Below are 15,282 nucleotides of genomic sequence, written 5' to 3'. Positions count from 1 at the left end.
ATTACAATACATTAGGAGCGGAACATCCAGTATGTGGAAATAGTACAATGACACTCAGTATAATCAATGTTACGTCCTTCACAGGACATACTATGTTTTKTTCTAGTTGCCCTAGCACTATAACAAAAACTTAGGTAATTCAGTGAAAGGCAACATAGAATAGCAGTAAGAGAGGTCTTACCCTTTAATCTCTTTTTACAGGGCACATCTCAGGGCAAAGAGAAATAACAAAGCATAAAAGAAATACATAAAATAATGAATAGTATTATTTATCTGTTTTCATGATGCTAGAAAAATTAGACATCTAACATAAATCCTAGTAAATTAATATTGGTAAAAGGGAACACTTGACTACTCAGTACATAATTAGGCTGCAGAACTCCTTCATACCAGATGTCACTCAGGAGCAAATAATGATCTACAGTTACTGGGTAGCAGGAAGCACATCTGTTAAGCCCAGGACAAAAAAAAAAAAAGAATAAAAGGAATGTATCACTCACAGGATCTTAGTTCCATTTCATCAGCGCTCTGTGAGAAAAAACACTGACAGCACTTAGATTTAGTTGCTTCCTTACTGGAAAAAAATAAATAAAGTTTTGAAATTAAAACTTCTGCTCTTACTGTTCAAGCAAGCCTATCATATATCTTGGTTGTTTGTGGCATGCCTTCTCTTTACCCAGAAATCTTATCCAAGCAGAAAAGAAAGAACTCCGCATTTGTCTGGGATTCATGAGATTCATGAGACAGAATAACCATCTGCAGGTCCCACCAAATGGCCATTGCAGGGATGGACACCCATATTTCCATCAAAATTTACTGATGACAATTTGGGAGCCTAAGATTCAGGGGTCAAGGCTGTGATCACATGTAATGACAGTGACTATTTTATAGCTAAGGGGATACTATTTGGAAAATAACTTTTCAGTCTGAAGGCTTAAAAAGAAAAAAAAAACACTCATTGTTACAAGTAAAATCTGTGGCTACTGAAATGGCACTCTCAAGGCCAATCACGTTGCCCTATTATAGCTTCTTCTCCAGACTCATTTCTTCCATGAATTTCATAAGAAAGTCTTCACTGAAGGAAAAAACAGCAGCCTTACAAATGAGTCTTCCAAGATGTGCATACACCTAAACTTGTAATTTATACTCTGTCACAACTTTCTTGGTGTTATCCTGGCGTTAGTGTTCGCTACTCTTACTGTCCCACTATCTACATTTGGCCACAAAACTTTCTGGATACAGTTCTGAATGACTGAACATACAAAGACCACACGGGGATTTAGGCACTAATATCCTCCAAGCCTTTAGAGCAATTGAATGCATATTCACAGAATCAGTAAGGTTGGAAGGGACTTCTGGAGATCATCTAGTCCAACCTCCCTGCTCAAGCAGGGTCACCTACAGCATGTTAGACAGGGTTGCATCCAGGCGGGCCTTGAAGATCTCCAGAGAAGGAGACTCCACAACCTCTCTGGGCAACCTGGTCCAGTGCTCCGTCACTCTCACAGGGAAGAAATTCCCCCTCACGGTCAGGCAGAACTTCCTGTGCTTCAATTTCTGCCCATTGCCTCTTGTCCTGTCACACGGGGCAACTGAAAAGAGTTTGTCCCCATTCCCTTGAGGAACTTATACACATTGATAAGATCCCCCCTCAGCCTTCTCTTCCCCAGGCTGAAGAGGCCCAGCTCTCGCAGCCGTTCCTCAGAGGACAGATGCTCCAGCCCTCTGATCATCTTTGTAGCCCTATGCTGGACTCTCTCCAGTAGATCCGTGTCTCTCTTGTCCTGGGGAGTCCAGAACTGTACACAGGACTCAAGATGAGCCCTCCCCAGGGCTGAGTAGAGGGGCAGGATCACCTCCCTCAACCTGCTGGCAACACTCTTCCTAATGCACCCCAGGAGACCACTGGCTTTCTTGGCCACAAGGGCACATTGCTGGCTCATGGTCAACTTGTCATCCACCAGCACTCCCAGGTCCTTCTCTRCAGAGCTGCTCTCCAGAAGGTCAGCCCCCAGCTTGTACTGGTGCCTAGGGTTATTTCTCCCTAGGTGCAGGACCCTGCACTTGCCCTTGTTGAACCTCTGGAGGTTCCTCTCTGCCCAGCTCTCCAGCCTGTCCAGGTCTCTCTGAATGGCAGCACAGCCCTCAGGTGTGTCAGTCACTCCTCCCAGCTGGGTATCATCAGCAAACTTGCTGAGGAGGCACTCCATCCCCTCATCCAGGTCATTGATGCATTGATGAAGAAGCTGAACAGAATGGGACCCAGCACTGAGCCCTGCAGGATGCCACTAGCCACAGGCCTCCAACTAGACTCCATGCCACTGATGACAACCCTCTGAGCTCTGCCTTTCAGCCAGTTCTCAACCACCTCACTGTCCACTCATCTAACCCACCCCTCCTGAGCTTCTCTAGGAGGATGTTATGGGAGACAGTGTCAAAAGCCTTGCTGMAGTCAAGGTACACAACCTCCACTGCTCTGCCCTCATCTACCCAGCCAGTCATGCCATCAGAGAAGGCTATCGGATTGGTTAAGCAGGATTTCCCCTTGGTGAATCCATGCTGACTCCTCCTGATCCCCTTCTTTTCCTCCATGTGTCTGGAGATGACATCCAGAATGAGCTGTTCCATCACCTTTCCAGGGGTGGAGGTGAGGCTGACCGGCCTATAGTTTACTGGATCCTCCTTCTTGCCCTTCTTGAAGACTGGAGTGACACTGGCTTTCTTCCAGTCCTCAGAAAGGACTGGAAGAAATATTATGCACAAATGCATCATCCCACCTATGTCATGCCACCTAGTATCCTAGTTCAAATGAGTATTTCGGCCTCTTGTATATGGCAATCAGTCAATACTTTCCAGCGCAATTTGCACCATACAGCTTGGGGAAAGACATAAGGAGATAYAGAGCATTCAGTGTCCTGGGTGTCTTCCAGTGTAGGAAGCTGAAGATCTTTTGTGAAATCTCTCTTTACTGCACCTGATTCAAAGAGAAAATGTGATGTCATGTTTCCTCCTACACTTGTACACCACACTAGACAGTATGGAGCAAGTAGTTTTTTTGAGTTTGAGTTTTTGAGTCTTTTTTGCTAAAAAGATTGACCAGGCCTCAGATTCAGCTAGAAGAATCCTGAGAACAGGCATAAATAACATTAAAGATCATGATTTACATTTTGTTCTTTCCTTTATCATTTCTTCCTTGTTGGCTTCCATGAATACTCTCCCTTTTTATATAGTTCCTGGGTAATCAACTCAGAACTAAAAATCTCTGCATTACAGAGCACCTCAGTACTTCTGTGTATTCAGGTCAACTCATTTACAAAGCATTTAGCAYGGCTTGGTAAGAACACCAAGAAAGCCCATTTCTTCACAGGTGAAGTTACACAGGGCTTTCAAAACAAGCGGAAGACTACTCTGCTTAAGCAGGTGAATACTCCACTGTGAACAGAGTATCTGACATGAGATTTCAAGAGTTTCAAAGCACTATTRTTATTCTTCTCCTTTTGACAGCACCTGTTTTGCTACATAGCTCTCCTGCTGAAAGCTCCTTTTCTCTATTATACATTTCATAATAAGATAAATCTAGTCATATCCAACTGTGTGGTCTCCGATCAATGGCCCATGGACAATGGCTGCCTGCAAGGTTCCCTGACACTGTTTTCAGTAAYGGAAAGGAAAACCTAAAACTGAGACCAGTAGGGAGCACAGCATTTAGTGTCATATCGCCATTGGTACATTACTTATCGTTTTCATGCTGAAGAGTCAATGAAAGTTGAAGGATACAGATCAGGGTAGGCCGAGTTCTCAGGGACTCATTGTTTTAATTAGAATTAACTAGAAAAAACAATTTTAATATATATTTTCCTCATTAAAATGTAACCTAGTTAATCACAAATTGAACTTACTGGTTGGCTTATATGTTATTTTAACATGTTTGATCATATTAATTTGGTGGAGAATCTTATTCTTCCACTGCAAAGCATGAAATTAAAAAGAAAAGACTAATTAAAGGCTTAAGGAAGGAAAAAAAATTAGTACTAACAAACTGACTATACAGTTCAAAGTTGTATACAGTTTACAAACTATGAAAAAACTCAACAAAGCAAATATAAACGCTGAAATCAAGATCTTCAACTTTTTGGCCAGAAAACGCTTACATAGAACAAAACTGCCAGATTAACTAACCTTTTTTTCCGAGACAAAAAAAAGGTCARCCTTAGACATATGAGTTGTGTAAAACAAGTAGACAATAAAAGACAATTGGATATGAATGTTTTATGCTCAGGCAAGACAATGCAAATTTGTCAGGAATGGCTCTAATTTTTATTAGGTAACAATTTAAGTGTTACTGCAATTCTACAATATAGTAAAAGAGTTTGCATATGTGCATCAATGCAACAATTGGAGAAACTATCATACACCAAGGACTATCACGTAAACTGAACCCAAGATTGTAACAGTAATATTACTACGCCTGCGGAAACTAAGGAAGCCCATGATGGTACACTTCTCTCTTTTGTTCTAGAGTTAGAAGTCCTGGAATCCTAGGAAATTACAGATTTATGTTGCTTCTGAACTATTTGAGAGAATAGGAACAGCCTTGGTATACTGATATTTCAAACAGCCAATGCATCCTTTCAAAAGACTCAGGACAATTATTTAAAACATAAAAGAATTCTGTTCATCTTAAGAGTGATATCAGAACGCGTACTCCTCAGGATCAGCAGGATGTTGGTTGGAAATATGAAATGAAGAACTATTGCAGCTCACTTCCAGACTCCTGTAAAGCCYTAACTGGCTTTGGTTATGAATACAGTTAGGATAAAGTATAGAATTTGAATTAGAGATAAACAGTCTCCTGAGATATCCTAAGGACTAAAATGAGGTTTGTTAATACTACCTTGTAATAAATTATTAGTTTCAGCTGAAAGTAAGGTGAGTGAGGGTTTCAAGGACTTCATGTAAATAATCTTTGCCTTTCAAAGTCCATTAATTCAAAGTCCAGTTTGGATCTGTGTCCAAACTATGCTAGTCATTGCCACAATTTCAAACCTAACAATGTTTTTAAAGAAAACCCAGTTTCTGATAAATGGGACAGAACTAAGTGTAAATGTTTAGGCCTAATCTAGAAATTGAAAGCTGTAGGCCATCCAGAAATAACCTGGACTAGTATCCTCAATCCTGGTTATCTAAAATTTTAACCCTATCTCAAGCCTCAAGCAGAGCTTAACCAGAGCCCACCAAACCATGCCCATTTCTGAACCTCATATGAGGTCATAAACACACATAAACATCTACATASAATTCTAACTTTTATAATACAGCAACTCCCCTTTTCAGTAACACATAGTTTAAACAGCATACCTAACCACACATATGCTGTGGGGCTTAAAAGTATACCATTGGGCTGTTTTCTTGGACCACAAACATTAAGAATGGAGCACTGGGTCAGAGCAAAGGTAAACTATAGCCCAATATCTTGTCTCAAGTAGTACTCGGAAGTGTATGCTTAGAGAAGTGCATAAAGACATATGTAATACATTCCTCTAATTGTTTGATGGTCTCTAACCATTTCTAGCTYGTACACTTCCTGAACTAGAAGTTCTCTATATATTTAGCAATTTTCAATAGATTTCTCATCCACGTACTTGTTCAATGGTCCAATGYAATTTTTTTAACACTCATTAAAACTTACACTAACCAACATTAGCATTCCAACACATTAAAAATAGATTCAAGTTCAACCACCGTTCAGTTATCTGCAAGACATTAGGCTTACCATTCCCAAAGCTCAGTCAATCTAGCTGGCCTCAAAGGAACCCTCATAAAGTCAATCTGTTCAGTCTATTTTCTCTAAACCACGGCTGTAGCCTAAGCCTTAAGAAGACTTGCTTCAGGAATACATAAYGGCAACAGATAAAACTGTAATTGTAAGCTTTGCTGCCTCCTTATTCTAGACCTATGGGAACTCAAGGATGAAGGAGCAACGGAGCTCTTTTTTCCTGTTCTTACTTTCTCAACCTTTAATCTTAACAACAAACACTAAGCAATCCCAGGCTTTGGTGCAGCAACCCACTGTACAGCAGCAGTACAGCAACCCACTACTGATTGCAATCAGACACAAAGCTAAGCAGGAATCATTTCTTCTGGACAGTCCAGGTTTCACACTGTCTCTGCACATCTTGAAGGATCCATCAACAGTAAATATTGCTTTTAGCTAGTGCTCTAGTAAGAACTCTAACACCACTCTGACCTTCCATTGCACTTTAATGACCCCTTGCCTGTACCACAATTATCCTTAAACCACTTGTCTCTTGGCACTGATCATTAACTCTTCACTATGAGCCCTGTGGGAACAAGCAATAAGCCAAACTCTTTATCCTAATAACCCAAACCCTAATTCAGATTTATCTTTGTGCTGGCAGATGCTGACAGCTAAAGTTTAATTCAAAAGATTGGGGCTGATGGTAGAGTTTCATCAAATTCATTTTAAAAGCATTTTAGCTCATTATCATTGTTACTAGCCAAAATCCCTTTCAGTGCTGACAAAGACATCAATTCCAGTGATTCACTTTAGCAGTTGAAACCTGAGAAAGATCAGACTCTCAGTATCCTCTAATGGTGCAATTAAGAAAAGCTTTAAGGACAATAGCCCTGAACTCTTCCAGCCTGCTTAGCTCTGTAAGGGAACTGCTCTCTAATTAGAAGGCAGTAATGAAGAGAGGCCCAATGGTGCATCCTATAGAGACATCTGTGTAAAGTCTTGGTTATCAAGTCTGAAAGAATGTTCCTGCCTTTTGTGTATGGTTCTGAGATCCCATTCCAGCAATATAATCTACCAAAAAGCCCAGCTGATTTTCCATGATTCAGATGTACTATGTTGATTATTGTAAGCAATCACTGGGAGGGAAAAAAAAAAAAAAAAAAAAAAGACTGATTGCAACAGAAATCCAGCAAAGGTGATCAGAATATATATTCCATATATTCCAGATGTTTGTACATGTAAGTCTTGAAGGGTTTCTGCATTAATGTTATCCATGAGAGAAAATCAGAATGCTGTAATTCTTTGCAGTAAGTATTCACAATTCTCAAGGTTTCTTTTTACAAATGATTTTTAAAAGCTATTAATCTTTCTTCTTTTTTATACTAGTGATAATTCTATTCAGTATTTCAATCACTGCAGACATATGATAATAAATACCATTTACTTGCAGGAAAACAGTATTAGATAAAAGGCAAAATATTTTTGACATTTTTATTCCTGCAACTGCAGCCTATGTTTAAAAATAAAAGTGAGATTCTCAGGAAAAACCTACCTTGCAATTACCAAGAAATACTCAACTTACGAGACAATATTTTCTCAGGCAGCTTGCGAACATCCATTCCCTTTTCTGGTATAGTGACAGTTAACACGATGTAAGCTTTTATAGACAGTCTTGCACAAAATTTGTGCACTAGAATGCCTTAAAGTTCTCTCTGTCTCATGAACACACTGAACAAGCAYTGTAACAGAATGAAGATAAATGGATGTCATGAAAATAGCTAGTAATTGTCATACATTCAGTGAATACAACTCCAATCTCACAGTGTGTACATAAAGCAATACACTTGTACTCTCTGTAACCTACCAAAAAATATCTGGTRAACTGCCTTCAATAACTGATCTAAATTATTTACCTACACTAGTCTATCATTATGAGATAATCATTAATTGAGAAAATAGAGCAATCTCTCCAACACATAGATTGCCAACCAAAATAAGACTAGGTCAGGATCAGAGGGCAGCACAGTAAAGCTGTTTCATTRCAATGTTCAGTATTTTTTTTTCCTCAGAAACTGTAAATATAGAACCAGCAGCATTAATCATTTTGTTCCAGGATAGACTCCTGTAAAATCAACACTGTGCTCTGCTGGGTTTTTTTATTACAATAATGCTACAGATCTAGTCTTAATTCAGCACAGAAAATTGAACATTCTCTGCATTTAGAGCCGTAATTGTAGTTCTTAGTAAGCAAATGGCATTTATGCATCTGCTCACAGACCTGCAAACATAGAGTATCTTTTCTGTAACATAGATATTCATTACTATAAGGAATCTTTCTATTCCAAATAAAGAAATAATACGGATCAGTCAATCTGCTACCAATAACTTCAATTTTTGACCATGAGCCTGATCCAAATAGAAAGCTCTGCATCAGCTTTAACAGACTAGTTCAAAACTTGAACCTGCCTTATTGTAAGGTATAAGCCTTGTGGCTTATACATGCCTAAAGAAAAGAAATAGATTTCAATATTTCAATCTTTTCAAAGGGACTAAAATGCTAAAATACCTTTTTTGATATTGAGCTGGGAATTTAGACCTCAAGCCATTTCAGAAACAACGGCCCTCAGACTGAGCTACAAGAAAGATGAAAGACATTCAAGGTGTTAGAAATGTTCCATCTCAAGGGTAAACTTATAAAATCTAAGCTCCACTACATTCAGCTCCCAATTATCAACAATTTGCAGTGATTTCTGCAGAACCAGACTTCAATTCTGATTTTTGACTACAGAACACTTAAGTTGAATGTGGGTTTTCAACAGGATGTAAATCTTACTGAGAATAAACACTAGAGCCAGTAGTCAACTCAGAAAGCACATACAACTTACAAAACATGTAAAACGGTATGACCAGAAGTGTAGCAAGTGAAGAATTTTAGTTTTTCATATGTTTTATAGCACTGTTCAGTACTGTCTCATGAGAAAAGGGGGCTACTTTTCCTGTAAAATGTTTCTTTCAATATAAAAAAAATTATTTAAAATTTTAGAATAACCTCTCATTAGCTTTCCCTGATTTAAATCCATTAGCCACAGTTCAACAGAAGCTAAAGTGAAATCTCTCCTCTTGGTTAAAGAAGACAGCTTATCAGGTAGTTTGTTCAACTAGGCAAGCCATGCATTGTGCTAAATGAACATTTTTTCATCCACATATCCAAAAGGCCTCAGTCATATTTCAGGACGAAAAAAAAGCAACAGGGACAATTTTGTAAGGAAACTAGTATCAGAGTAGCTATGACTTCAGATTATGTGTGTCACAGATCTCGTTTCCCCTTTCACATACCAGGATTTCTGGTAATATACACTAATGTTAATAATGACACATTTAGATATACCTCTGTATTCTAAAAGCTGACCCACAAATCAGATTTTTTTAAAAAAAAGTCACTTCACATGTCTGAACAAAGTTCAATAAGTCATCACATGGAAATATAGTATGTATAGAGGCACATTTAGATATTTACTGCTAAGACTTATTTGTTTAGCACAAGGCCACTCTGTACCACAATAGCAGAGCAGATAAGCCTCAAAGTTATGCTACAGTTTATACAGAAGATATAGACCTGATGAAAAAAATTAGCACAAGCTGTATTTTCTGTGTTATGAAGGTTCTGCATTACAGTTAGGTTCTCATATCTTCTGTAGTCTAGTAACATTAGTCACTAAGCTACCACCATTCGGGCATCTTCAAGCTACTACACTCTGTGTAAAATAGTCTAGTGAAATTCAGCTCACACTGAATTGGCATATGCTAGACATTAGTTCCATTACAATTAGCTGATAACRCAGGGTGAGAAATAAATCACATCTCATGCCATTTAGGTCCAGTATGAAACTTCAAAAATAATGTGAGCATTTCTCCTTCTTGCATTTCAGGTGTTTCAGTAGAATTTGATATCATTCAAACAGCTTGTAATTAAATATTCTGATGTCTCAACTTGTCATCAGGAAAACAAWTTTTTAATCCGGTATGTCCACAGTGATCTCATTTAATAAAGCCTAAAGCAGCAATAATGTACTGAAGAAAAAAGACAAATGCCATTCTAGATATTCTAATACAAATAATTAATTTCATATAAATKATTAAGTTACTTTGTATGATATGGGAGAAAATTAATGATTTTACTATATAAAAAGTACAGTTTTAGAATCTGAAAAAGATGTATCTTAATTTAACAGAATAACTCAAAAACCTCACATTGTAAGAATGCCTAAAAAGGGGTAAGATCTGAAATTGTAGACAAAATCTTATGTATGACAGACCACTCAGTTTCACATACACTGGAAAGCAGTAAGAAAATATGTTTCCTCTAACTGTGCTAGAAAATAAAAAAAGGCCATGACAGCTTGCATACTAAAAATTTCACCATATTGCTTGAAGTGGTAAATATGAGGGACTGCACGGATGTGGCCAAAAGGAGAAGAAARAAGTTATTAAGGAAAGGGATGCAGAGAGGAAAAGAGAAGAATTAGCAATACTAACTTTCTATGACCAAAAGAAAGTATCGAAATATAGATCAACCAGCCTCAACAGGCAAAACAATAAAATATTGTATGACAAAGGTTGGTTAATTGGATACGAAATAAGAACAAAGAGGTGTTTGAAAATAAGTGATATGACTGGCACTTTAATTTATGGCAGGAAGAAGAAGAAAAGGGCATGAGCACACCTGTCAGTGTCACTACTGCCTTTTGCATTCTGCATCCTGCCAGTGCCAGGAATGCAGGTTTACATAATTCAGGATGAGAAAGTTGCTCAAAACATAAAAACTTGTAAGTCATAAGACAGTAACAGAAGTGAAATTCATGCTGAACAGTTTAGCTAGCTTAGTTCCTCTACTTGAGCAAACTGGAGGGTTTGTATTCCCCAAATTATTAACCCAATTTGCAGCTTTGGGGTGCTTTTAAGTCCAAAATAACCACTTCAGAYAAAACTTACTTCTGTGTGCTCCTGAGTTTTGTGTTCCATATTATTAGCTGTTGCCAACATACTGCCCCCATACAAAGAAATGGAGCCACACCACAAAGCAGCTTATGGTGTGCTATCATCTTGTCCTTCCTCATGTTAGACAAGGGATGTTACAAGGCACACATTCTGTTACGTGAGTCTTTTTCGCTAGGGTGACCCTGCCTGGCGATTTCTGTCTTTCCCTATATTCACGACCTCCCACAGAACAAAGATGGCCATAGGGGACTCAAGAGGAAGAAAGCCACACTTCCATGTAAAGGTGAGCCTCCTGAAAAGAAATAAAAGCCCTATCCATTGAAATACTTTAAATTAAGCATCTACTTGAGCAAGCAAACGTGAGCATTTCCACCCACAGAGGCTCGAGGCACCCAGGCAGGGGCCCAGCACCAACCCCTCCGCCCCTGCCCCCGCCGCCACACGCGGCCTAGGCGCTCCGCCCGCGCCTAATGGCCGCCTGGGGGCGTTAACGGCGGCGCCGAGCCTGAGTGACAGCGGGGCGCTCCGCGCGGAGCGGGGCAAACCGCCACAGCACCGCCAAGCAGGGAAACTTCCGCCGCGGCGGCCAGCTCGGGCAGCGCTTCGTCTCCGGCTCCCTCCCGRGGCTCTTACTCTTTGATAGGGCCGCCCAGGAGCCCGGAGCTGTTGCGGCTCAGGAGCTCCTTCTTCTTGCTCGCCTTGGAGGCCATCGCTGCAGGCTGCCGCAGCGTCCACCGCGTTGCCGGGCGACCCCAGCCCGCCTGAGGCAGCAGCGCCAGCGCCGCCCCGTGGCGCGGGAGCCCCGGCGGCCAGCCCGCCCCCGGCGCTCTTCTCCTCCCTCCCGCTTCCCCGCCTCATACCTACCCTCTGCACATCTTAACCGCGTCCTGGCGGGAAAGCGGAGTCACCGCAGGGCGCGGCGCAGCCCTGCGACCCGGCCAGGCGGCCGCGGAATTAACGGCGGCGGCGCGGGCGGCGGGTGCTGGGGAAGCCCATAACGGCTCCGTGCTGTGCTGCGGGCGGCAGGGCCTACGGGGAACGTCTTTCCACGGAGAAGAATGATAGCACTTACCTTAAAAATGCCGGAATTTTGCTACCTAGTATGAAGAGTATGATCGTAACCCAGAGAAAAATGACTTTAGAAGAATATCTGTATTTACATGCATTCATTATAAAACTAGCCCAATCACGAGTCTGGTACAAAGTTCTTTTGTACAAAAAGACTCGACATTGAAGGTGAAGAGAATACTTTTTCTGATTTTTTTCAGTAGTTCTTTCTAAAGACACAACATTCTCCTCCCCCCCCCCCAAAAAAAAAAAGCTACATAAAAATAAATTACATTTTACAAGTATTCTCATTGCATGACTAGGTTGCTGTTGAAGACGTAAAGAGTAAAACCGACCAGTTTGAAATTTTGGTCATTCTTTGCTCACTTTATACTGGAATTCATAAATTACATTAAAAGCCAGCAAAGTCAAGTTAGTCCTTAGGTTTGGAGAGATTTTAGAGCTGAAATGTTTAAGTACTTACTCTTTTTTTCATTTCAAAGTAAAGGAACTAATTAATTCCTGATATGAAGCCTATAATTATTGAAGTGAATAGAGTTCCACCAAGGTCAGCTAAACATTACATTTATCACATAGCTTTTGGATTCAGTAGATACCCGACTTTTAACTAAACAGACTTTTTCATCTATTTTCCCTAACTTTCTCTTTTCTAAATAACTCAACCTATTTGCTATTTCTCAGTCTGTAGTGATGACGAAAAATTCCTGTAGAACAAAACAGACCCGTTCAGTCTTAGTCAAGCTAAGTCTTTCAAGAATATGAATATCAATGAAAATTTGTCAAGTCACAGAGGGCATGAGTGGATCAAAAATGGAAAAATATCCACAGCTGCTACATCTAGAGGCTTATTTTAGACAAATATCAGATCTTGATTTGTATCAAGATGACAGAAGGCTAGATATATTTTAAAATTAAAAAGTGGAAAATTCTTCAGTATCTTCACACTTCTTTCAGCACTATATCCTACAGCACGCATCTTAAATAAGGTACCTTGGGACATTTCACACTTGAAGACCCTGAAAATATCTCATTTTTTTATTATTTATTTATTTTCAAACTAAGCAGCTAGTCTGTCTCCAGACAGTTATACCATCAAGTATTGATCAGGGCATGCAGATGGATAATGGTAGACACAGAGGTGAATGCAAAAAGCTGGCTGCTTTAGCAGCCATGCAAGCCCTGGAATTTTTTTATTTTTATTTTTTTTAGCTCTGAGTTAAAAGAGATTGTGGAGTTGCCTTGGAAACACAGCTGGACATGGTTCTGCGTAACCTGCTCTGGCAGAGGGAGTTTAGACTAGGTAATCTTTAGAGGCCCCTTCCAACCTCAGGACTCTGTGGTTATGGGAAGTTTTCCTTAAAAAAAGTGTTAAGACCACAGCAACTTTTGTAAGAGCAGATGCTGTTGACTTCAAGGATGAAGTCGCTACAAAACTAGATAGGAGACCTTGGGAATAAAGAATATTTTTTGACTTTTTTCACTTGAATTTTGAGTTGTTTGCATTTCTTTTATTAAATGATAAGAAAATATAGGTTCTGGAATTAAATTCATTTAGCAGATTCAGAAATAGGGTGCTCCAACTTTACTACTCTCTTCTGCTTATTGACTAAGTGAAAGAGTAGAGAATACGGAAGGTACAGATCAGTGGAAAATTATGAATGGGGAGGGTAGTGGTGAGTTGGCATTTCAGGAATAGCAGGTAGGAAAGGCTTATCAGAAAAAGAGGAGGCAAGAGCAGAGATATGGAAMACTCAAGTGTTGACAATGCCTAAGAAAAAGAAAACCATGAAGTGTGTCATACAGCTGGGAGAACAGCATGTGCACAGAGTCAGGAAGTGTTGGTCACTGCAATTACAGGACAGGGAACTGAGCTTCAGCAAAACCATCCTCTAACAGACTGACAAGCTGTTTACAAGGAGCTGCATGCTGTTAAGTCAAAGCGTGAGATTAGGGAGCAAAGACAGAAATGGATTATATGAGTTTCTTGGGTAAGATGATGGAGTAAGACAAGATACAGAAAAAAAATGTAAACAGGTAGATAACAGAAAGCAGTCACTTCTTAAGCACAAGCCCTTCTGCCCTATGCCCTTTCAAAAATATCTAATGATACTGTGTTTCATTTGATTTTACAGAGACATGCCTTTTTCAGTATTCTAGACTCCCTAGAAAGGATGATGAACTCACATGTGTTACTATTTCCACTTGCTGTTTTGTCATATCCTCTGTGCTAGGGCATGTTCTGATCAAAATGTCATGATACAGCCCCACTGTTCACCCCACAGCTCATTTGGGTGCAGTCAGGCACTGGTAAAATATCCAGCAGGTTTCCAAGTTCTGTTTAAATATGCCAGTACCACATAGTTCTGCRGAACCACTCTAAAGCCTGTATTTAACTTTAAGCCAAAGTGTTTTCATGGACTGGGGCTTATGTTTTGATCCTCTCTCTCAAATATTTGGGGAACAGAGGACAAAGAGTAAGTAGTGGAGAAAAACAAAAGTAGCTTACAGAACTGAGTGGTGCCATTGTCTTTCATAAATTTATACTGGTGATTCACAAGAGGAAAATCTTGCTATGTCAAAATGAAAAATGGCCTGATTTTTGAGACAGTGTGAAAACTCTAATCTGAAGTTTGGAGCTGAGGGCAATTTTGACACTCTAGCTATTGGAGTCCTTAGAAGATGGGRATACCTACAGAGGAAATTTTCTAAATCTTTGACAGAAAGATTTTATGAATTTTGATTGTAGTCTGAGCAACAATTAGCATCAAGGGATGATTCTGCCTTTAAAATAAGAATGCACAAAATGAAGTGTTAACTGATAACTAGAAAGATCACTAAATCTCTCAGTACACCATTTTACTGCAGTATTTTACTATTTACAACTTTGGATGCAACTACTACAGATTTTAAAAAGTTAAGTCTTGTTTGTTCCAAGTCAAGGCACACCGCAGATCATAGCAAATCCCTTCTAATAGCAATTAACTTCAATGCAGATTGAAACAAACGTTTTAACGCAAATGCAATTGTATATATAGGCTAAAAGCAAAAAGTTACACTCTTAAAAATGCAAAATATACAATTGCTAAATATTTTAAAATGTGATTAATATATTTCAAGCAAAGCCATGAACAAAACCATAAGTAGGTATATCTGTAATATGTCTTTGACCATTTTTTCCAGTATACCACRTAAAAACAAATTATGTTCTTTAAATAAAAATTACTGCAACACAGCTTATATTTTCTAATTTCTGAAACACACAAAAATGACAGAAGTCATTGTGACACTTGTCATTACGACTGTAAGAAGAATTGGAAATGATTCCCTAATACTCACTGCTAGAATTGTCAATGTAATTTCTATGAGCTGTATTTTGTTAGTAATGCATATTTTCTTTAGACTAAAGAGCAGATAAATATATATGGAAGAATTTCAGGACAACTGAAACATGGTCAAGA

General features: G+C 39.3%; 1 protein-coding gene across 1 annotated transcript in view; it reads right to left on the bottom strand.

Annotated features, from left to right (window-relative positions):
- The window catches only part of ADGB (androglobin), a 141,090-nt gene extending 129,624 nt beyond the window's left edge, over positions 1-11,466 (bottom strand). Inside the window, 1 exon segment of the mRNA XM_085310817.1 lies at positions 11,390-11,466. Within this exon segment, the coding sequence (XP_085166943.1) occupies positions 11,390-11,466 (77 nt within the window).
- Positions 11,467-15,282: the final 3,816 nt, after the last annotated feature.

The sequence above is a fragment of the Rhea americana genome, unplaced genomic scaffold, assembly GCF_003343005.1.
Source record: "Rhea americana isolate MKP2758 unplaced genomic scaffold, rheAme1 scaffold_108, whole genome shotgun sequence".
Taxonomy (NCBI): domain Eukaryota; kingdom Metazoa; phylum Chordata; class Aves; order Rheiformes; family Rheidae; genus Rhea; species Rhea americana.
The sequence above is the reverse complement of the archived record's forward strand: the minus strand, read 5'-3'. Positions and strand labels throughout refer to the sequence as shown.